This window comes from Streptopelia decaocto (assembly GCF_964273445.1).
Source record: "Streptopelia decaocto genome assembly, chromosome: 3".
Lineage (NCBI taxonomy): Eukaryota > Metazoa > Chordata > Aves > Columbiformes > Columbidae > Streptopelia > Streptopelia decaocto.
In genome coordinates this window covers 93,349,308-93,372,210 of record NC_138656.1, presented here as the reverse complement: position 1 = coordinate 93,372,210, position 22,903 = coordinate 93,349,308, and the positions used below count along the sequence as shown (strand labels likewise).

At 39.8% G+C, this 22,903-nt stretch overlaps 1 protein-coding gene across 4 annotated transcripts in view; it reads left to right on the top strand.

Annotated features, from left to right (window-relative positions):
* Positions 1-1,850: 1,850 nt before the first annotated feature.
* The window catches only part of PHF3 (PHD finger protein 3), a 52,363-nt gene continuing 31,310 nt past the window's right edge, over positions 1,851-22,903 (top strand). The window contains exons 1-3 of one of the 4 annotated variants that reach the window (XM_082047251.1): positions 1,851-2,080; positions 11,099-11,367; positions 22,574-22,735. In XM_082047251.1, the coding sequence (XP_081903377.1) occupies positions 11,124-11,367; positions 22,574-22,735 (406 nt within the window). In that variant the 5' untranslated portion in view covers positions 1,851-2,080; positions 11,099-11,123. Of the gene's footprint in view, positions 2,081-11,098; positions 11,368-21,894; positions 22,024-22,248; positions 22,320-22,573; positions 22,736-22,903 lie in introns of those variants that run through there. The other 3 variants (XM_082047250.1, XM_082047248.1, XM_082047249.1) reach the window with 3 other exon arrangements.

The window sequence follows — 22,903 nt, the reverse complement described above, 5'->3', positions numbered from 1 at the left end:
AAGAAAGAACTGAACAGGGCAATGAATAATGATCAGATTACTAGCAGTGCTTTGTTTGGTGCTTGTGTCAAAAGTAATGAGAGCAGAAGGGTTGAATGCCAGCAAATTTGTGCGATGCAAATGTTTTTAACTGAATCTCACTCCAGGCAGTAATTTCATTTCTTAGCATAATGTTGAGAATATATTAGAGGTTTAGTGCCTTGTTGAAAAATTGTGCCTAAAAAGCCTTTGAAGAAATGAGTGCAATCAGCCCAGTAGCTTAGTTCTGTGCCATCATAAGGCGGCAATATTTTTTTAGAGATGCTTGCTTTGGAAAGGAGAATTTCTGAAACTGGGAAAGCACAGGAAGAAAACTGGAAAAAAACACGTGGTGATTCGCATAAAGATAATTTAAGTACAAAGTTCAGGTGGGGTAAAAACTGTACTGTGCTACAAAGGTGTTACTGTCTTGTTGCAACTACCCTGTGTAGTGGTTGAAAATGTCACTGTGCTACTATGCCTTCAAATTAAAGCCTTCTTTCCTACTGTGATGGCAGCAAGAAAAATATTTAAGGTATTTCTGCCTTTATGGCACCACATGAGGCCCTGAAGAACATGCATCTCAAAGACTCCAAACAGAACCAGAGAAGGGAACAAAACGAAAACCAAACCATTTTAACTTCACCTTCTTGTTATTCTTTTTGTCCTGACACAATAAAATGTTCGCATTCCATTAAAGAACATGAGGAATATGTAAAGGTAGTGTTAATATAGAATCATTCAGATGATCTGATTGTTAGGATTTGATTGTTCAAAATCTGTTTCTCTTTTGAGGTTGTATTCAATTTGAAACTTGACATATGTGATGAAACCCCAGTACTGCACCTAATACTAGCCATCAAGCTGAAAAAATAATATTTCTTGCATTTAACTAATGCTATAATGCAAACTAGAAAGAGAGCTCTTTTCTTAGAAGACATGACATAGAGACTAAATTACTTCACGTTCTGATGGTTTGCTAAATCACACCATAAAGACCCTTTCGTGGGAATTTGCACGAACATGTGCCACAGGTACCTACAGCACACATGGAGTTGTCACCAGAAAAAGGGAAAGCCAAGGAGAAGTGACACACGTGCTGAAAGGCAGCACGAGACACATCTCCCCGTGACTGCTCCTGTTCGACCTGCAGTAACCGACAAACCTGGCACGTGGGGAGTTGAAGGAACCTGCCCAAGGCCGCAGGCGCACAGGAAGGATCGACAACACGGTTGCATAAGACGGGCTGCACAGAAGAGGGTGGCAGCTGCTATTTGCTGACAAAAAAAAAAAAAAAAAGAGTTACACAGGCACCCGCCGGAGGAGTGCGGGGTCGGCCATCCCCAGCTGCGGCAGCTGCCTGTGCCCCGCTGTTACGGGAAAGCCTGCAGGCCCACCAGGCCGCCCTCCACCCACCCGCAAGCCAGGCCGGCCGGGCGCACGGCCTAGCCCGCGCCGCTGCAGCCGGGGGGCCACCAGCAGGCGCCTCCCGCCATTTCGGCTCCCAACACCAGCGAGGGTGCCGAAGACTTTCCGCAGGTGAGCCGAAGAGGCCGGCTCCGCTGACAGGGCCTTTGCGGGGCTTGGCGCAGCAGGGGCCGTAAGCACAGTTATGTCACGACGCGGCAGATCTCGCCAGGAAGAGGCCGCAGGCGGCAAGAAACACCCCGCACGACCCTCCGCACCCCGACACAGCCCGACCGACCCCAGCGCCCCCCGCCCTGGGTGCCGGATCCCGGCCGCCCCGGCCCAGCGCCTGCGCAGCGGCGCACGCGGCCCCCTAACCCCCCCGCCCCGTACCAGCGCTGTCACGTGAGCGCCGGGCCCGGCGCCGCTCGCCTGACGCCGCGGGGGCGCGCCTGGAGGGCAGCGGGCACGCGGCCGGCACCGCGAGCCGAGCCGGGCTGGGCCGCGCGGAACCAGTTGGGCCGGGGGAGGGGGAGCCCACGCGCACCCCAGTTCCCGCGGGCCGCGCGGTTGCGCGCGCCGCCCTCTCTCCCTTCGGCGCGGCCGCCGCGTCCTTCCTCCGCGGCTCCGGGGCAGCGCTGGGCGGCGGAGCAGGGTGAGTTACAGCCGCCGGCCCTTGGCAGGGAAATGAGGAAGAGCGGGGTGGGAGGGGACGGAGAGGGTCGTTGCGTGGCCTCGCTCTGCTTCCCCTGGGGCGCGGTGGGCAGCGGGGCCGGGCCGGGCCTGCCGTGGCGACGGGGCCCAGGCCTGGCTGGGCCTGGCGGCAGGACTCGGCGCAGCGGCTCGGCCCGGGTGGGACGCGGCCTGCTTCCGTCGCGCGCCGCCGGCACGGGCTGGGCGCGGAGGCGCCGCCGCCGCCGCCCGTTTTGTAGAGGCGGCCCGCGGGCTGTTGGAGGACGCTCCCCGGCCGAGCCCCGGCTGCCCCGCTCCGCCCGGGCCCGGCCCCGCGGCGCTGACGTTGCGCAGGCTGCGCCCTGCGGACCCCGGCCCGGCACGCTCCCGGGCTCCTCGCCCTGCCATCTGACATGGCGCTCTGGACCCGGCCTCGATGCCTGCGGCGGCCCCTACTGTCCCCTCCCGCCCCGGCGCCCGTGCGGGACCCTGCCGCAGGCTCCCTGCCCGGAGCCGCGCTGCTGCTGCCTTTATTGCACCGCTTTCTCTGCTCCGCGTTTGCCAGGTCTCGCCCCTTCTTGGCGGTGCTTGTCCCTCTCCTCACTTCTTGAGCTGCTGATGCCTTTTTGCCCCATAAAAACCTGAGGAACAAACACTAATTTAGACTCTGCTGTTTTTCTTGCTATTGGTCCGACCTACTCCGGGCTCCTCCTCCCGTCTCTCAAGCTCAGCATCATCAGTTCCTAGGTTTAACTCTTGTGTATAGTGCCCACTGTAGGAAGTGCAGGAGAAAATGTGGTCATTGGTGGTACCCAGGCCTAGTGGTATTTCCAGATCCTGTTGGATGAGATGCTCTTTCTGAGGCAATGTGTCCATGCTTCTTGCTTGCTACTGGAATGCAAGTAATTAATATCTATCAGGCTTTAGAAGAGTCATCCCTCATGTGATTGCAAGTGTGCTTTCTAGATGATCTGCACAATGGAGACTTGTAGGCATGAGCCACTGGAAGAAGAGCACTTTGTGCAGTGTAGATTGAGTTAGTAGAGTAGCCTGCAGAATGAAACATAAAAGCAAGGAAGGGAAGACAGGAACATGGAATGACAACAGCTGTACCATACAAATTGTAGTTGTGGTGTTGCCTTTTATATGTCTGTTAATCCATTATGTAATTTGTATACCTTTGCTTTTATAAAAATGGATGTTAACTTTGCTAAACCATGGAAATATTGTAGGATTAAATGTAAGGAGGGTAAACACATGGGATCTTTTTACCACCACTAATTCATGGCTTGTTTTGCTTAATAAATGACTCTGTTAAAGTTCAGGACACACTGTAAGGGGGATCTTGAAAACTTGCATTTTGTATTTCTTGGAATAATTTAACTTTGATCTCTACACTTCATCTGTAGCCCATAGTGAAACTGCTACTCAGCTTTCTTTTTGCTTTACTAAGTAGTTCTAGTTTTATATTCTGTAGTCAGCTTTAAAGATCATACATATAAATATGGAGTTCTGGACACGTAGATTTTTTCAGCTGTCATTGCCTGTTATTCAGTTTTTATGTGCATTTTACATTTGCAAACCCAAGTGAATTTCAAGCAGCTGAAACAGCACCTAACTACAAACCATGCTGGCTAGATCTTATTCAGTATAGTAAACCGAAGTAATTCAGCATAGTGGTAAGGTGTTTCTAAGAAAACAAAAGCTCTAAAAAGTCTGTAATTATTGTCTCCTCTTTTTACAAGGCTTAGCTCTTCCTTATAGAGTAAATATTACTCAAGTTATGCAAAGAGTTAAGCCCACATGTGTTGTAAGAATTTTTTTATCTGTTATTTCAGTGAAGTTTTTATAATAAAAAAAAACCACAACTGTCTGTTTTACTTACTATGGGGAGATAAATTATTTGTAGGAAAAAATAAACCTCCATTGTTTTATTATATTATTCTGGCATATTATGTCAGAAATTTTTTTTTTTCTATGGCGAGGGAATATTTTTGACAGGTAACATTGTGAAGTAGCAATGACAAAGTCCACTAAATTGGGATATGAGTGTTCATTATATAGCAGCAAAACATGAAAAATATAGACCACTTCTGACATCTACTTGAGTGGTGTCAATATAGCTATGTGATGGATAGTATTTTTCTATTGAAAACTTCATGAGGCTTAGCCATTAAGCATCTGATTCTGAAGAAAAACTAATTTTAACATGATTTTCCAAATGAATCGTTATCAGAGAGACACTGACATTCAAAAGGTGTTACAAATTAGATTATTTGATCTGGGGTAACTGACAATGTAACCTGTTAGCACAGCTTAACATTTATACTGTGTTAGAGTTGAAAATATTTGAAATGATTCTTGAGGAGCCTGAGGTTAGAAAAGAGTTGAAGAGCATAGCAGTAGTGATGGAAAAATAATCCATCCTTGTCTTTTTTGTTCTTCAGGGAAATTATTCTTGGTAGTGAGCTTACAATTTCTGGAGATATATGCAGTGATGGAGAGATTAATTATGTATAATCTTTGATTATGCTTAATTCTTGTGAGATTCAAGAGTGTACATTGATGGGACCGTCCAGCAAAGGAAAACAGTGTACTTTACAAAATACATTTGAAAGATTTCACAAAATAAAAATTTTTCGTGACAGAATGCAACCTGTAGTGCAGCACTTTGTGCCTCTTCTAGCTGTAAAGTGAGGGTGAAGAATGTTATTTTTTTTGGGGAGAGGTTACTCTGTTCAAAAGATAACTGCTGAGTTAATTTTCTTTTTATGATATAATTTGATCTTATTTGATGAAGAAAAGGTTTCTCTGTACTTTTTCTTCATTTCTTTGTTTTATAAGTAAATCTTTTATTTGAAATTTACTTTTTTCCTTGCTCACTGATATGAGGTACAATTTTGGCTTGTTAATGTAATTCTTTTGGACAGTGAAGGTTTAATAAAGAATCTCAAACTTTCTGCCCTTCGTTCAAATATTGTGATGGGAAGTAGTAAGAGATCTGCTGTGTCACTGAGGGGAGCAGTATATACCTTCAGATTATAGGTGAATTTTATGGTGTGGTTATTACTATTTGGTCATTACTATTGAGATTTCATTAGCAGGGTGATAATGTTTGGGTCAGTTGGTGTCTGAAGGCTGAGGGGAATACAAAAATAATATAGACGAGCTGGTTAAGAATGAATGAAATGCTCAGATTTACGTTTCTTCTTGGATCTGTGGCAGGACTTTGGTTTTGGTGCTACTCAAAGCTAGATCTTTAATTTTAAATGAGGGATTAAAATAATAAAAAATAAATAGGGGATATAAATAAGGGAAGAGGTGGCTTATGGATACGTATGGGTTGATATATCTGGTGTACAGCTTTGTCAGCATACCTGGGTCTCCTTTACAGCAATATTGATGTTTCAAATAAACCTGTTGTCTACATGTTGCTGTTAGGCAGGTCTTTGACAGTGTCCTGTTTGATGGAAGATGGGGGAACAAGAAAGATAAAATTTGATTATGCTCAAAGGTCAAAGCTCAGCAAACTGTATTCCGTCCAAGGACACTGAAATTTTCTTTTACAGTTCTGAACACATTTTTATGGCTATATTGCAGTTCATATGCTCATAAATCAAATTGCTTTTCCTGTCAAAAATGTTTTGTCAGTTAACTTAATTCTTGAAGATGGCCCTAGAGGATCGGATTTGAAGCAATGTGAACCAGATTAGAAAGCGCATTGGTGTGAGAGCTGGATAATCTCACTCAAAAAGTTGCGATCAGCACCTCGATGTCCAAGTGAAGACCAGTGACAAGTGATGTTCCTCAGGGCTCAGCACTGGGACCGGTGCTGTTTGACATCTTTATTGGTGACATGGACATTGGGATCAAGTGCACTCTCAGAAAGTTTGCTGATAACACCAAGCTGTGCAGTATGGTGGCACACTGCAGAGAGGGGATGCCATCCAGAGGGACTTTGACAGGCATGAGCGGTGGGCATGTGCCCACCATATGAAGTTCAACAAGGCCAAGTGCAAGGTCCTGCACATGGGTCAGGGCAATCCCAAGCACAAATACAGGCTGGGAGAGTGTGTTGAGAGCAGCCCTGAGGAGAAGGAGCACTGTTTCTATGAAGACATGCTGAGAAAGCTGGGGTTGTTCAGACTGAAGAAGATAAGGCTCGGAGGAGACCTTATAGCAGCCTTCCAGTACCTTAAGGGGGGCTAAAGAAAGCTAGAGAAGGACTTTTTACAAGGGCATGTAGTGATACTACAAGGGGTAATGGCTTTAAACTGAAAGAGGGTACATTTAGATTAGATACAAGGAACAAATTCCTCACCATGAGGGTGGTGGGGCACTTGAACAGGCTGCTCAGATAAATAGTAGATGTCCCATCCCTGGAAGTGTTCAAGGCCATGTTGGATGGGGCTTTGAGCAGCCTACTCTAGTGAAAGGTGTCCCTGCTCTTGGCAGACGGGTTGGAACTAGATGATCTTCAAGGTCCCTTCCAACCCAAACCATTCTATGATATGTAATGAAAATCCAAATATGTAGTTGGATAACTAAAAGCTTGCACATACCTGGTGTTTAAAGCAGGCTTAATTTAGAAAGCAGTCAAAGGCAGAGTATCCTTAACCTGTATATCAGCTAAGAAACACCCAGGATTTCTAGTGATACATACGATTTGTGGTCACCTCTGCTTGAGGTACATTTTTGATAAGGTGGTAGAGACGTGCTGATGCAGTTGGATATCTCCCCTAAACTGTTTTGCTCTGCTCAACAAGAAAATAATGTAACAGTAACTGAAGTATTTTTTACCTCTTTCACAGAAAATTAAACAATGAGAAACCTTACAGATGTACAGTATCTCTTGTCCAGATATTAGTTTTCCTTCCTCTCTAATATTAGTTTGAAATGGTATTCTTGTTTGAGATCTCAGTTTCTTCCCTTAATAAGTGGTCATTCTGGCTACTTTTAATTTTGGACAGTCATTTGAAGCTGCTAGAGATGTAATGACAAAGTAGTAAATGGGGACAAAATAAAAATCTGCCATATCAGATCCTACAACTTGTTTATTTCATACCAATATTTATTTGGGTTTGAAGCAATATTATGACATACCTAACTTAATTAAGCTAATTTAACAAGTGAAGAACTGGGTTTTATAAGCTGGAAGTCTCAGACAAAAATAAAATTATGTTGAGAGCATGAGGAGATTTTATGTTAAACATGTGGGAGAAATTCTGGAAGACATTTAACTGACATGTTTTTTCTCTTTAACAGGATTCTTTTAGTGATGGATCGCTTAATAATGAAAGATTTGGGTTGGTTGGTTACTTCTATGAGTACCTGTTGTTGCAGCAGGGGGCTGATTGAAGCAAATCAGTCTCAAAAGTATGAGAGAGATGTACTTTAAGAAATGGAGGAGAGTGCTATGTGTAGCTTTTGCTTTTCTTGATGGTCAGATCTCACTGCCCTCACGCTCCTCTATCTTGCTGTGCTGTGCACTGTAGCAGTCTTAGTACATGCCTTGATGCTCCACAAGCCGGTGGGTGGGAGAAGTTTCACAACTGCCCAAACTGAACCCAGCTGGGAGTTCCTCCTTTGTCATTTGCTCCTTTGCCTCTTCATGTGCGTACCTCTTCTCACTGGTTCTCCATACGTGAAACTTTTCATATTCTGTTGCTTCTGATTAACTACACAGTGGGAAAACACTTCTGATTTGTTGCATGATGGAGTATGCTTAGTATGTGCAATTTTGCTGTCAGTGATGCTGAGCCACTGGCCTTTAGTGTTCAAGTGAAGGACACAGCTCTGTTCCAGGGGGACGACACATTCATTCCTCCTCCGAGTAGTTAGAGTTATTTTTTGAAATATGTGATCATGAAAAACTTAACTGTGTTTTTACCTATACCTTTGGCTACTTTTCCTGGTGTTTGAAGTGTTTTAAATGCAAAATAAACGATTCAGAATTAATGCACTTGTGGCATTGTGTAAGGGAAGATTTCATTTTTTTTTTTGGTAGCAATTATTTCTAGCAGTCAGCCTTCTAGCACGAAGTGTATCTTTCATTGTCAGTCCCCACAGATTGTATACTTCATGCGATAGTTAATCTAGTAATGCTAGAAATAATTTTTAAACTTTGCACTGTACAAATTATGCAAAGAATTGAACAGTGGTTTCTTGAAACAGGTAAAGCAAAATTTTGATCCCATGTACTTTACTGGGATAACCCCTCTAAGTATTTTAAAAATTGTAAAACAAAATCTTTAATCTTAGATTTTGCCACGGTAGGACATTTATGCAAAACCACTTTGTTTGTATTCTTGCAATGACTTTTTGGTGCAAAATTTGGATAGAACTTATATTTGATCATAGACTCATGCTTGAGAAATAAAACTTTCAATAAAATTCCTCTTGAATTTTCTCTAATAGCTAATTAGGTGGTTTTGAAGATGGCTGTGGCTGTTGCATGTATAGTTGCTTTGACAGTTAGTTGCTTTGCAATGTTTTTAGTATTCTGAATCGCTGCATGGTACTCTTGCAAAACTGTAGGTATTCTTTTTTCATCACATTGCTGAAGACAGCTTAATTTCTGTCAGCAGCCATTTTTGTAGCAAGAGCTGAGCTGAGCTCTCCGCTTGAGCTTTGCTACTAAACACTGCTCTTAAAGAAGGTCAGTACTGCTTTGGTAACAGCAATGTTTGAGTAGCAATTATATAGATGTTCCCCTCCTAAACAGAAAATCATTTCAGATATATTATTGTAAATGTGTTCAAAAGCCCACCACTCTTTTATATCTCATTTTGAGTAAAAAGGTTTCTTATAGTAATTCATGGGTTTTCTATTGAAGTGTCATTGGCAGTTATTAGTGGCAGGGTTCACCATCATTTCATGCTGTGTCTGTTAATCTTGTGCTTCTGTGATGGTAATATGAAAAAAACCCTGTCATTATGGGAAGGTGTTTAAAATACTGTATTAGAGCATCTATAATTATTTTCTTACTTTGAGCTACTGCACCTCTTGTAGTTTATCCTGTATAGTATCTGATTGTTGTAACTACATGGCATAATAAAAACAGATTGTACAGTGCAGCACAGCACTTCCTCTGTTAGACTGCTGCTTTATTTGTTGCCAAATTTGGAAATTATTTTGACAACTGCAGAAAGGATATGGACTGCTATATGTGCTCGTTGGCATTATGTATATGTAGATGCACTGCATTGCTTGAAAACAATAGTACATTTTTTGTTGTAGAGAGCTTTCAGATTATAACACACTTGCTACTGTAAGGCTGCTGCCTGCTTACTAAATGCATCTGATTTGGCCTGACTTGCCTTCTTGCTGGCTGTTTGGTCAGTAGGGCATTGTGTATCAGATAGTTTTGTCATGGTTAGTGTGTCAATAGTGTAAAGACACTATGTTCTGCAAAGAAGCAGTGCCATACCTGAGCATTGCTTTCTTCTGAACTGCCCTATGGTAGAAGGAATAAAGACTGTCATGTTTAAAGGAGGAAAAAAAAAAAAAAGAAAAGAAAACTGAAAATTAAGCATTTTTCTTGCTCACCTGTAGTTTTTGTGAATTTGTGAAATTAAATAAATTGTATAAATAGGGTTTAAATTGTAGCAGAGCTCTTGCATGTGTATGGCTAGGATTTTCCCTGTTGATAGCTAAACCAAAAAATATCCTATTAATGTATATAATACACTTTATACACCAATGTGTATAAAGAAGCATACTTACTGTTCTAGTAAGCATGAGTAGGTACTGGATTTATTTAGTGGCATGTTGCTGGAGTAGGGATCTAGAAAGTAATTCAAGCACTACAAAATCTAAATCTCACTTGTAATTTTCCTTTAATTAATGCATTCATTAAAAAAAAAAATCCTGCCTAGTGTGTGGAAGAAGGATGATGAAGAAGGAAGGAATGAGAGAGAACGTAGGTCCTTTTTCTGTTTCCAAAAGCTTGAACAGTTTTCATTGTGCCAAAACTGATCTCCCAGACTTTCTTGTATGCCAAATTAAGCCAGACGCTGCTGCACTATTCCATTTACTTTGCCTCTGTGACCATGTTTATTATAATTATCTCTCTCCACTTTAAAGTATATGCTTATGCTAAACTTCTGAAGAAACGTTTTGCTGACTTTTTTCCTATTCTTTTTTGTAGCTACATATTCTCATTAGTTAAATCTCTGCTGCAATAGTTGCATTTCTGCTATGTCGCAAAGATGTGATGTAGAAAATAGGGAATCCCTTTTTGTAAAATGTAGGTGCTGTCTTTGAATACAATTCCTTAAGTTTTACCTAAACTTCTTCAAAAGTGAAGTTTTTAAAAGGCTCCTGGCCCTTCTGAAGCTAGCACAGCATTCTCATACTTGATTGAGGTCAGAATTTCATATAAAATTTCTATAATTTTATTGATGTAATGATAGGTGAAAAATAATAGAGATACGGCCTTGCTATTTAAAAATAGTTACTTGCTGTGAAGTACTTGATAGTTCCTCTGTGAATGAAAATATAGTCCTTCTCAGTTTTAGGCCTGATATGGCAGGCTTCTGAGCTTTCCCAGCTCCACTGTTGTTAGTGGAAGCTGGCCTGGCTTTTTACATTTAAAGGTAAAGATAAATGTGTGCTCACAGTGCTGCTAACCAGGTTTGCTTGTTCTTGATTTTTTTGTTGTTCCACCCCCTTGGGTTGGCTAAGGTTTGAACAAATTTCAGAAAGGAAGTGTTTGAGTTAGACCTTGTTATACAAACTCTGTAGAAATGGCAGCACTCTGATGCAGATAGCAGAATTTATATTAACTTAGCATGGGATTTATTTTAAAGAGTCAGAACTGATTTTTAGATAGGTGGTGTGCCATACTAAACCACAAGCAATTTTTTTTTTTTTGGTTAAAATTCTAAAATACCTTAAATGTTCTTTATAAAACACGACAGCCAAAACAATTTGCTGGTTTCTTAGGTGTTTTACAATTTGTAGCTTATTTTCTTATGGTATTTTTCTTGTCTTTCTATAGGGCTGAAAGACACACAGGAGTCTTCATGGATATAGTTGATACATTTAACCATTTAATTCCTACTGAACACTTAGATGATGCCCTATTTCTAGGATCCAACCTGGAGAATGAAGTCTGTGAGGATTTTAGTACAAGTCAAAATGTCTTAGAGGATTCGCTGAAGAACATGCTCAGCGATAAGGATCCTATGCTAGGATCTGCAAGTGCCCAGTTCTGTTTGCCTGTTTTGGATAGCAATGATCCCAATTTCCAGATGCCTTGTTCAACAGGTAAATGTTACAATTTTTTAAGATTACAATTTAAAATACAGTTATACTCTAGTACCAACCCTTTTTGGTAATGTAGAAATAATAATTTGGGAGTTCTATCTTCTTCCTGCCCTTTTTGTTGCGCGGCTTACATGCCTGGCATGTAAACCATGTGCAGTTCTTTTTAACTTAAGCACATAACAATAGAAGAAGGCTCCTAATCTGGATCAGAAGTAATTGAGGCTTTGTCTTGAGTATGTGTAAGTCATTCCCAATTGCAGTTGTGATCTGTTCAGTTGAAGTACTGTGCATTATCAGTGAAGTTGCTAGTTGTCTTCAAAAAATGTAATAGTGCTGGATTAGCAGTAGGAGCATGAAAGTTGTACAAATTCCTGCTCTGATCTCAGGGTCATTCTGTTACTGCTTGGCCTTCTAGTAGTGGCCTGATTCTGAGTGTTTTCCTTTGGTTGGCTTCAAACAAGAGCTTGAACTGATAATACAATTATTTTTTACTGTTTGGAAACACCTGATTTGGAAACAATTTAGAGCAAAGTTTTAAATAAAAATAATCTTGGGGGTTGTGGAGTAGTTTTGGAAGATAAAAAAAAAGGGTGATCCAGTCCCTTAAATTATTTATATTAATGAGCAGTTGGAATAATTACACTGAATTTGGTGTGGGAGAAAAAAATATACGCTATGCTTAATAGTTTTTTTTATATTTAACTGGAAGTTTAGAAACAGAATAAATTTTTTAGGTTCATTACTGATAAGTGTTGTAGATCACTGCAGATAACTGACTCTATCAAAGTTGTTTTTTTTTTCTAGTAACTTTTATGAGCTGTTTCTGAAAATCTTGATGATTTCCGGGTATAATATGTATTTTGTGTCTCCTAACAGACTAAATTCTCACCTTCACTAAACTAAGTGGCATTACAGTATGGAAAATTGTAAACCAAAGATGATACTGACTGAGGCAATGAAAAAGTGAATTACAAAGCAAAACCAAGATAATTGTCTTTTTACTGCATCAGAAGAACACTATTTGAGGCCATCCTTAATGTTTTTGCTTGTTCTTGCCATAGTCTGTATCCTTATACATTTTTAACTGTAACCCACCAAATTAATTAAGTAGGTATCCAAAAGGACACAAAGTGTTCTTGGCAGTTGCTTGTTCTTTGTAGGTCTTGATAAGAACTGTCCTCATTCTGAGATGGTAGGACCACAGTATATGTTTGCAGTTTTTTAGATGAGAACGATTATCAGTTTGAAGCAAAGTTTCTTTGCTTGTGTTTCTCCCTTAAGTATTTATATAGTTCATGATGTATTTGATTTGTCTGAGAATGCTGGTGACTTAACACAGCTTACATAGTCTGCTGGTAAGGATGCAGTCATGCAAGATGATAGTACCCTTGGTAAGAGCTACCAGTACAAAGGCTGTCTTTTTCCAGACTTTATGTGTGAAAACTCTACACCAACATCAATTTGTCTATAAAAGAAAAAAGCATAACTCTCCCCACAGAACTTGCCTTACTTATGCCCTTAGAGCTACAGCACCATTGGTATACCATGCAGAATTATAGTTTGCTGTATTCTGATGCTTCCAGTTCTTTTTTTTTTTCCAGCTCTGTGTAGGATCTCAGTATGAATTTATTCTATAGTGCATTAAGCAGTATGATAACAGAATGGTTGGCTGTTGGTTCTTAACCTTTCACTAGAAGTGCACCTAGAAAAATGTATTTGCAGTTAAGGTTGTACTAGGTTTATGTACATTTGTTGTTACCTATGTTAAACAGGGCAAGACCTAGAAAATACAGAAATGGAAGGTGGTGGTGATATTTGATTTCTTTACACCAACCTAATAACTCTTCAGCATAAGTAATCGCAGTTTTGGTCTGTGAATTTTAATCAAGACTAAGCTCAAACACATCTTTATTAATCAAAATAAGAACCATTACAATCAACACAGTTTTGCCAATGAGAAATATGTTTGTTTATTCATTTTTCGGGATTTGACAAACTCTTGGAAAGCATTTTCTGCATCCTGCTGGCTGTGGAAGTGTTTTTCCTGCAAAAAGTTGTTGCTATGCTTGAAGAAGTGGTAGTTGGTTGGTGAGAGGTCAGGTGAATATGGCGGATGAGGCAAAACTTCATAGCCCAATTAGTTCCACTTTTGAAGCATTGGTTGTGTGACATGCAATCGGGAATTATTGTAGAGAAGACATATGAAGAGTCTCTTCTGTTGAGCAGTGCCAGCTGCAGGCATTGCAGTTTTTGGTGTATCTTATTAATTTGCTGAGCAGACTTCTCAGATGGAATGGTTTGGCTGGGATTCCAAAAGCTGTAGTGGATCAGGCCAGCAGCAGAAACTGCCAGTCAGTTCAAAGCAAGGTCAGTGACCGTGACCTTTTTTTGGTGCAAGTTTGGCTTTGGGAAGTGCTTTGGAAGTTCTTGGTCCAGCCACCAAGCTAGTTCTCACCAGTTGTTGTATAAAATCCACTTTTCATTGCATGTCACAATCTGATTGAGAAATGGTTCGTTGTTGTTGTGTAGAGTAAGAGAAGATGACACTTCAAAAGGGTTATTTTTTTGGATGTCCGGTCAGCTCATGAGGCACCCACTTACCGAGCTTTTTCGCCTTTCCAATTTGCTTCAAATGCCGAATGTTGAATGGTCAATGTTGAGTTCTTTGGCAACTTCTGTTGTAGTTATAAGACAATCAGCTTTGATGATTGCTCTCAGTTGGTCATTGTGACCTTCCAATGGCCGGCCGCTACGATCCTCATCTTCATGGCTCTTGAACCACCACTGCACTGTATGTTCATTAGCAGTTCCCGGGCCAAATGTGTTGTTGATGTTGTGAGTTGTCTCCACTGCTTTACAACCATTTTGAACTCGAATAAGAGAATTGCTGAAATATGCTTTTTGACTCTAACATCATTTCCATAGTCTAAAATAAATATAAAATAAACAACAAGTAATAAGTCAGTAGCAAAAAAAAAACATAAAGCAAGAAAAGCACATTAAAATGATGCATAACATAACCACATTTATTTAAGAATGTATTCCAATATCAAATGGCAAATTTCAACAATGCAAAAACCACAGTTCCTTTTGCATCAAACTAATATTTTTTTCCAGAGGCATGAGTTTTTTTTTTACCACAATTTTAGACCTTCAAACAGTATTTTGTATAACCCACACCTAGACCATGGAACAGTTTAAGAAAAGGAACAAAATGCTCATGGCAATGAGTTCTGAGGGCAAGCAGAGGACAGAATTTATTGTGCTTGCAGCTCCATAAATAACTGGAACATACTCTGTCCAGTTTTATAGTGGTGAAGATTTCGTGCTGTAGCTTATTTGTGGTAAAGGTAAAAGTATTTGGACCGATGAGGTGATTTGGCTAAATGGTATTAGGTTTCATAGATTAAATGGAGGAGCAGAAGTCACAGCTCATTAATACTTCTTTGAAAGTCTAAGTTGAGCAGTTCAAGACTCTACGCACAAAACAAGATACTATCTTTATATGCTTTCAACTCCAAGAACTTTTACCATGTTTTATGTAGTTTTATGTGAACATGAGTATGTGTGAGTGGCAGAAACTTTGAGAAAGGATTGTTTCAGGCCTACTTACCCACATAGCAAATTTCTCAGGATTATGACAACATTTTCTCTGGTTTACTTGGGAGATCTGGTCTTTTTATCTAAGAACCCTTTCTCTCTTGCTCTTAAGTTGTTTTTGAATATGATTTTGTTTCCTGCTCTTTTTCTTATTGCTGCATTGACATTAGTTCTCAGGCCTAATCCAAAGTTATTACTCATCAACATTGCATCTGTCTTGCTCAGCTTTAGGGTTTATGTTGCCCATCATTCACCGTGAAGTAGGTTTTTGTTAATACCAGGCTCTTTTTATGGTGATACTGCTGTTTAGCGCTGGGCTGGCAGCTAAATATCAAAGTAGTTGCTTGCTCACCTTTCCTTCTCTGGAGGAAAGGGGTAGAAAGACTCGTGGGTTGAAATAGAAACAGATTTAATAAAATACTTGTAAAACAAAAATGATACAAAGCAAATACTTGGCTCCTAGAACACGTGCTCCCAGCAATGAACATTAGAAGATGGACACTGTGAGCTCAGTGAGTTCAGTAAAGGCACGGAGAGCAACATCACGGCACAGGGAGTGTACTGGAATCAGGCCCTGGGAGCAGTAACAGGAGGAGGGCCCCTGCAGGGATGGCAGCCATTGAGGAAAGGGCTGTTCTCAGCAACTTCCTGCTTAAATGTGGAATGTTCATGGTATAGAATACTTCTGTTGACCAACTTAAGTCAGCTGTCCTGGATCCATCTGCTCCTTGCTTCATTATGCACCTGTTTACTTGCAAGACCTGAGAAACTGAGTTCTTACGTTCTTTCCTGCTAAGTCCCAAACACTGGAAAGTTACTGGAAGAAAACATTAACTCTGTCCCAAGGTGCTATCTTATTATTCTCAACTACATTCAAAACAAAAGGCTATGCTAACTATCAACAAGGGAATTAGTTAACTAACCTCATGGAAAATTACCTCTGTTCAGCCAAACCAGCACAGGTGAGTTACCAGTTATCTGACTGCATGTGATGGATACTGGTTGAAATTGTTTCTGTGTCCTTTAAATAGTTCAAGTACTTGTCTATAAGACAGAAACATAAATTTTTCTGAGTTGAAGTTTGATTTCTAGTTGCTGCTTGTTAGAGGCATCTACCCAGAAAATGCAGGTTTTGTAAGTTGGGTTATAAATGCTTCTTTTGGGGAGGATGGTAACATAGAGTCAGAATAATTTGAGTTGGAAGTGATCTTTAAAGGTCATCTCGTCCATCCCTCCTGAAATGAGCAGGGACTAGATCAGGTTGCTCAGAGCCCTGTCCAACCTCACCTTGAATGTTTCCAGGAATGGGGCATCTACTGCCTCTGTGGGCAGCCTGTGCCAGTGTTTCACCACCCTCATAATAAAAAATTTCTTCCTTATATCTAATCTGAATCTACCCTCCTTTAGTTTGAAACCATTACCCCTTGTCCTATTGCAACAAGCCCTATTAAAAAATCTGTCCCCATCTTTCTTCTAAGCCTCCTTCAGGTAATGAAATGCCACAATAAGGTCTCCCTGGAGTCTTCTTTTGTCCAGAATGAACAATCCCAACTGTCTCAGCCCTTCCTCATAGGAGAGGTGCTCCAGCCCTCTGATGATTTTTGTGGCCCTCCTTTGGACCCTCTCCAACAGGTCCATGTCTTTCATGTACTGAACATCTCATAGTCAGCAGTACTGGTGTATGACAAATAGCAAGGAGCATGAGTGGGTCCATCTTTTTGAAACACACTGTATATCAGTACAAGCAAAGCAGTTTCGTGTTCATGTCTTGGCCTGAATCCAGTTTGTGCTGGGTCTAAGAGGGGTTTCTTCAGTTAGATGACATAGTTGATCTTTGCTTGCTGAGCTTGCTCTGTAATTGCCACTGTGTTGTAGATTGAGGTTGCCTTGTTCAGCTGTGAACAGTTACATGTTTTGAGAAGGTTCTTGCCAGGTGATGCCGGTATTCGCTTTGAGAAGAGGTTGAATTAAGTCTTTATGACTCTCACAAGCTGGAAAGGGTATGAGTCAAATTAATAGATGTTATGCTGAAATGCTTTTAGGATGTGTTTGTGGAGTAACTATTTAACTGTAACGGTGTAGTTGGATTGCTGATTTGTGGGGTTAGACTGAGCTGATTGCTGCTCTTATAGCGTAGGTAGGAAGCTTTCTGTTATTTCAGTGAATCAAGGTACAAGCTACTCACAGATCTTATTCACTGCAGCTCATAGGAGCTTAGCAGTAGTGGAGGCCATTTACTGTTTTGAAGTAGGTATGAGCAGAAAGGATGTAGTTTTGGTAGCGGAAGTTGATAAAAGTGCTCTCTTTCCCAGTTAAAGGACAGCATTTGACAAAACGAGGCTCTTGAAAATTAAATCAAACAGTCATAAGCATCCCATAGCATGTTTTAGGTGTTTCTGTGCTCTTTTCATCAGTGGTCAAGTGGTTGTTCTTCAAGAACTGAATGACAAATGCAGGAGGGTAGATTACATAGAATACCTAGAATAGCTCTCAGGTGCCTTTGATGTCTGGATGGTATGGGTGGGTATGGATGTGTGGTTTTGGGGTTGCTTTTTTCTGTTCCTTACTGAGAAATTCCTTTATCAGAAGTGGAAACTGAAGTTTAGGATATGACATAACTCTTTAGAGCATCACCTTTGGGTGGTATCCTAGTGATAGGTTTTCTGGTTTGTTCTGTTATTTCTTGCTGGAAGGCATCCTGGAAGCTTATCCACTAATACTAGCTTGTAAGCATAGCCAGTCAGCCTAGTCACATGCCAGTGAACTAAATTACCAGCTTTGGTACTAAGTTGTTATTTCTCAGCTATCTTGAATTCTGCAGCTTTTCAGGATGTCATTTGCTGGGGCAGTTTGATTTATTACACATGCAATAGACAGAAGGAAATTTGAGTTGCATATAATCTGCAGATATTTATGGATTTTGTAATCAAATTGAACTTTTAAACAATGTAGTTTATGGGTATGTTTACCAAACCGGGTATTTCTCATAGATGTTAAGGAAGATTGACCCAAAAAAGTGTAAAAAGGCTGTTGGGGACATAATTTTAATTGTCCCTTTTTTCCTGTCCCTCTGGATTGCTGCTGGGAAAGTGTTTTTCCCTGAGTGCAGTTTGTTCTTTCAAGGTTTAGCCTGTGTTTTCATAAGTGCTGTTGAAAGCAGCATTACCTGTGCTAAAATTGTGATCACCTACTGAATCTTTGGAACCAAACCAATTGTTCAGGCTATAAATAATTATTTTCTTCAGCTAGTGTTCTGTCTGGCTATGTTAGCCATTTCAGGCTCTTTTCACCAAAGCCAAATGTATGTGTATTTTTCCTCCTTCATATGAAGTAATTTTGAATGTAACCTTCAGATTGCAACCTAAAATTGGATCTACAGTTGTTTCAGTTTTCTTACTTCTTTATGCCTTCCTTTCTCCAAGCAGTCCGTGTAATCAGTTGCACATTGTCTTGTGACCAATGTAGTAACTTTCCTGTGTAAAATTTTAAATAATTATATTGGTATTATATTGAGAACCTGGAAAATGTTTATTTTGCACATTTTTTGTTTGTAGGTAACGAACTACCAGTTTTCCCTATTTTAGGTCTTTCTGAAGACTTTATTTATTGCTTTGGACAGTTTTACGGATGGAGAGAGGTTGGATCTGTAATAGGATTTGCAAGCAGTTTATATATTTTTGAATCATGGAGTTCATCTAAAGGCTCTCTTAATCAAATAATTTGATTTGAAGTGCTTGGTTTGATGCTATGTTTTGTCGGAATTTGTGCTTTACCATTTATTTCCAAAGTAACAGCCTCCTGTGGCTAAAGAACTCTGAGTAGCCCTGTGATGTAACTCCATCTTTTTATTTTAAATGGGGATTCAGTCATCTGTCAAGATATGTGCTATATTAAGTTTATTAATCCTACTTGATTTTCATCTGTTTTTATTCTAAAGACACAAAAGTGTCCATTTAAAGATTGATGGAGAATGGAAGTAAATGTTTAGTTAGTGTTTCACATGGGACTTACTGCATGGGGCAGTCAGTACAAGGTACTCACTGATAAATTCTCAGTTAAACGGATTCCAAGCTAACAGGAAAACTTGAATAAACCAGTTGGAATTTGGTGTTTTCTTATGTAAGTTATATCATCAGTGACCTCACTTCTCTTGAAAAAATGTATATTTTTTTTAAAAGAGCATTTTTAATTCTGTTCCTTGAACATATACAATGTCAATAGGAAAAAAGGTTTTCATATAAAATGTATTTGTTTACAGTCTTGACCATTATCAATATATATGCTTCATTGCTTTACTAGAGCTTATTAGCTCTTATTAAGGTTCATCCAGACATGTGCTAGTTTACTGCCTTATGCTGTTCTTTTCGTTGAAGTATAATGTTAGTTTTTTGTTATCATCTGCATATAACATAGTAGAAATTTTAAGACATTCAACCGTTTCTGTCTAATTTGATGTGCTTTAGAATTAAAATATGGAAAACACTGTGGACTTGCTCAGTCCTGCTCTTAATGTGATTCAGGTGGACATAAAGTTTACAACTATGCAAAGCAGCAACAACAGTATAGTTCTGCTCCATGTGGTTAGCTAAGCAAATTAGGGCCAACATGTATGGGAATTTATTTCTGTATTTAAGATTTACCTTGACCTGTGTGTCTAAAACCTGAATATTTCTGTTTGAAATAATCAAGGGAAGATATCTTTAAAGATATTTATACATTTCAGAGGTTTCAATGATATTTTTAGGGGTATTTTCTTTTCCTTCCCTGCTCTTCCCCCAGCAAGAAAAGCTTGTTTTTCTCAGTTTTACATTGATGAGGAACTTAAAAATTCTCATGCTTTTGTTTTAACACATGGAAAAATTTACTTTAAATTTGCAAGTAAACTATTTTTACTGTATTATTCTGTTATTGTATAACATACAAAAATTAGTCAGTGGCACCTCACAGTAGTTTGAAATTTAAATACAAGTAATGGAAAGACTGAAAATATTAAGTTGAAGGCCAGTGGTGGCTCTTCCACTATGAATATGTTGAACGTGATTCATATTTCCCTTATTTGCAGCTTGTTCAGTTGTACAGTGGTGTACAACATTTCCATTCAGATATGCTTTGTCTTTTTTTTTTCCTTTCTTCTGTCTTTTATCCTTATGTCTTAATTTCTATATTTATTACTAAGATAATCTTTAGATATTTATTACTAAGATCATCTGTATCTCTTTAGTTCTGTCTGATTTTGCTTTTCTTGGCTTACTCCTTCAAGCGCTGTTTCTCTACCTCATCTTCCCTTTCGTGATTTGATTTCCTAGTCTCCTCTGTATTACTATTTTCTGTCACTTTTTCTCTTCCCAGCAGGGTCTGTGTGGAATGCTCCTCAGCCCGGGCCTCATGGGGCTGTGCTAGCGGAGTTATAGCTCAGTTGGTTTGAAATTAGCAAGATTCTGTGCTTCAAATTCCTCTGTAAAATTAAAGCTACAGCACAGAGTCTTGTAAGTATGAAAATACTTCAATTCTAATATTTCAAACTGTCAATAGTAGCCTGAATGTGTCCTTTTTGTTATTAATAAAGGAGGGTGTGTAAATTCAATAACTTGAGCAAGATCATTGTAAAACCCAAGGCTCTAATGGCAGCCCTGACACCTGCTCCAGAGTTGTTTCAGAAGCTGACTAGCTTTTATTTGTCATGTTGTCTTCAGTATCTTAGTTTGGTTCTACACTGAAGAAAAGAAGAGGGTCTGAAAGGAGTCTCCTTTGTCACAGTCTGTTCCTGAATACCAGTTCCACATTCTGCAGGAACACTCTTTAATGTGAATGCTAATATCAAAGTGCAGAGCTGTTGGGAGAACGTATTCTTTGAGAACACAAGAATGGACAGCCGGAGTTAGGGTGAGGGTCTGTCTTGTTCGGTTTTCCATCTTGGACAGCAGCCAGTTTTAGATATTTGGGGAAAACCAGTGTCTTTGTCATCTTTTTGCCAGTGTGTCCTTTTTCCCAATATGTAGCTTATAGCAGTTAAGTGATGAAGGAACATTAGATGAGTGGAGTAAGACCAGCATTATTAGTCCTCTGCAGCTTGTGTGTGGTATCTGTGTGTGTGTATGTATACACGCACAGGCATGAAGGTGGCTCTGTGGATTGGAAAGCGAAACTGCCAGTAATTTATGGAAACGCTCTTTTGCTGTAAGCTGATGTATACAATGCAGTAACTAAAAATTATAGTTAAAATACAATGAGTAATGGTAAGTTGCCAGCTCAAGAAACTCCTAGCTTTCAGCTCCTGACAGGCATCTAATTACAGAGGTCCAGAGTGCTGATTACCTGATGTCAAGGTTAGCCTTCCTTAAGAGGCCGTTTAAAGTCTTTCTAATATTTGAGCTTGAAAATTATCTGGTGTTTTTTTTTTTTGGATACTTCATGACTGGTGATTCTGGATTGAATTACAGTCTTGGTAGATTTGATTATTTGTCACTGTTGGGCTTTAGTAGTGTTTTACAACTTCCAATTTTTTGTTATTTCAAAAGCATGCTCATGCTTAATGCCTTCACATGAGCATTAAGTTGCAGTAACATCAGACTTGAGAAGGAGCAGGAATTGACAGATTTTCTGGGACAGTCTAAAAATTCTAACAGTTTTTAATTTCTATTAACTTCTTGCTCATTTTAATTTCTAATATGAATTTATTTAGATCAGTTTTAAGTAAGAAATTGTTAGAAATTTTTAGATATCTTTTTTGTGTCATCTGAGTTAGTTTATCTTAAAAATGCTTCTAGGTGGGTGCCTGAATAGTGAAAAATAGGCATATTTGGTTGTTTGGAGGTTGTGTTGTATTTGTTGGACCCTCCTACATGTTTTGTAAAATCACTTGGGTGTTTGGCTTGGTCTCACAAATTTCGCATCCCACAGGGACCAGGATTCATTAATCACACGTAGGATCTCGGGATAGGAGAGGCTACCATTGCAGAACCAGACTTAGAGAAAGTGAGGAGAATGGCTTGTACAGTGGCCTGACTGCCTCTTAGGAAACCTGTTTTCAGGAGCAACCTCTGGGATCCTTCTCAGGTTAGTGGAGGATAGGAATTCGACAATGTTCTCTGACTCTCCTGGGAGACTAGTGCATGCCGCACTCAATGCTCTTCCAAAACAGGTTGCAGATGCAGACATGTGATGTGGGTGGGACTTAAGAGTTCTAAAATTGTATCCTATGAGAAGACTGTGATTTTTAAACTCTTTTCTCACTTCTGGATCAGCTCTTTCTGCTGTTTACCTTTCTTCACTTTTTCTTAGGTGGGAAGGGACAGTGAGAGACAGCTGATCTTTTAAGACTGGGGACCTTCCTGTAGCAAACAAAAAAACAAGTGAGTCCACCAAAAAGCTATTAGGACTACCTACAGAAATTTTAATCTTTGGGTGATAGATGCTTCTACACTGAAACTGCCGCACATGGGAATTTTCTGTCTTGCTTTTCTTCCCTTTTCCCCCCCTTTTCTTTTTTTGTTTTTAGATGGCAATTTTTTTCCCCTGTCTCTTCCCTTGTCTTGCTCAGCACTGCAGCTGCAACATTTTTTGATAATTTTAAGTTTTAGGTTCTTTCTTGTTTATTTTTTTTCAGTTATTGGTCTTGATGATATTATGGATGAAGAAGGAGTTAAAGAGAGTGGTAACGATGCCATTGATGAAGATGAGCTTGTTTTACCTAACAGGAATTTGAGAAGCCGTTGTGAAGAAACATCAGTCACATCACCAAGAAAATCACCACGTTTAATGGCACAAGGTGACCATTCAATAGATGATGTTTTTGCACATTTGAAATCAATTACATTTTTATAATCCTGTCCCCCCAACATGTATAGCTTTGCTATTTGTCTGTGTGAATTCAAGTATAGACACTTCTTTTTTTATAAACTGGACCTAGAAGTTGGCATCCATAGGGTACTACGCA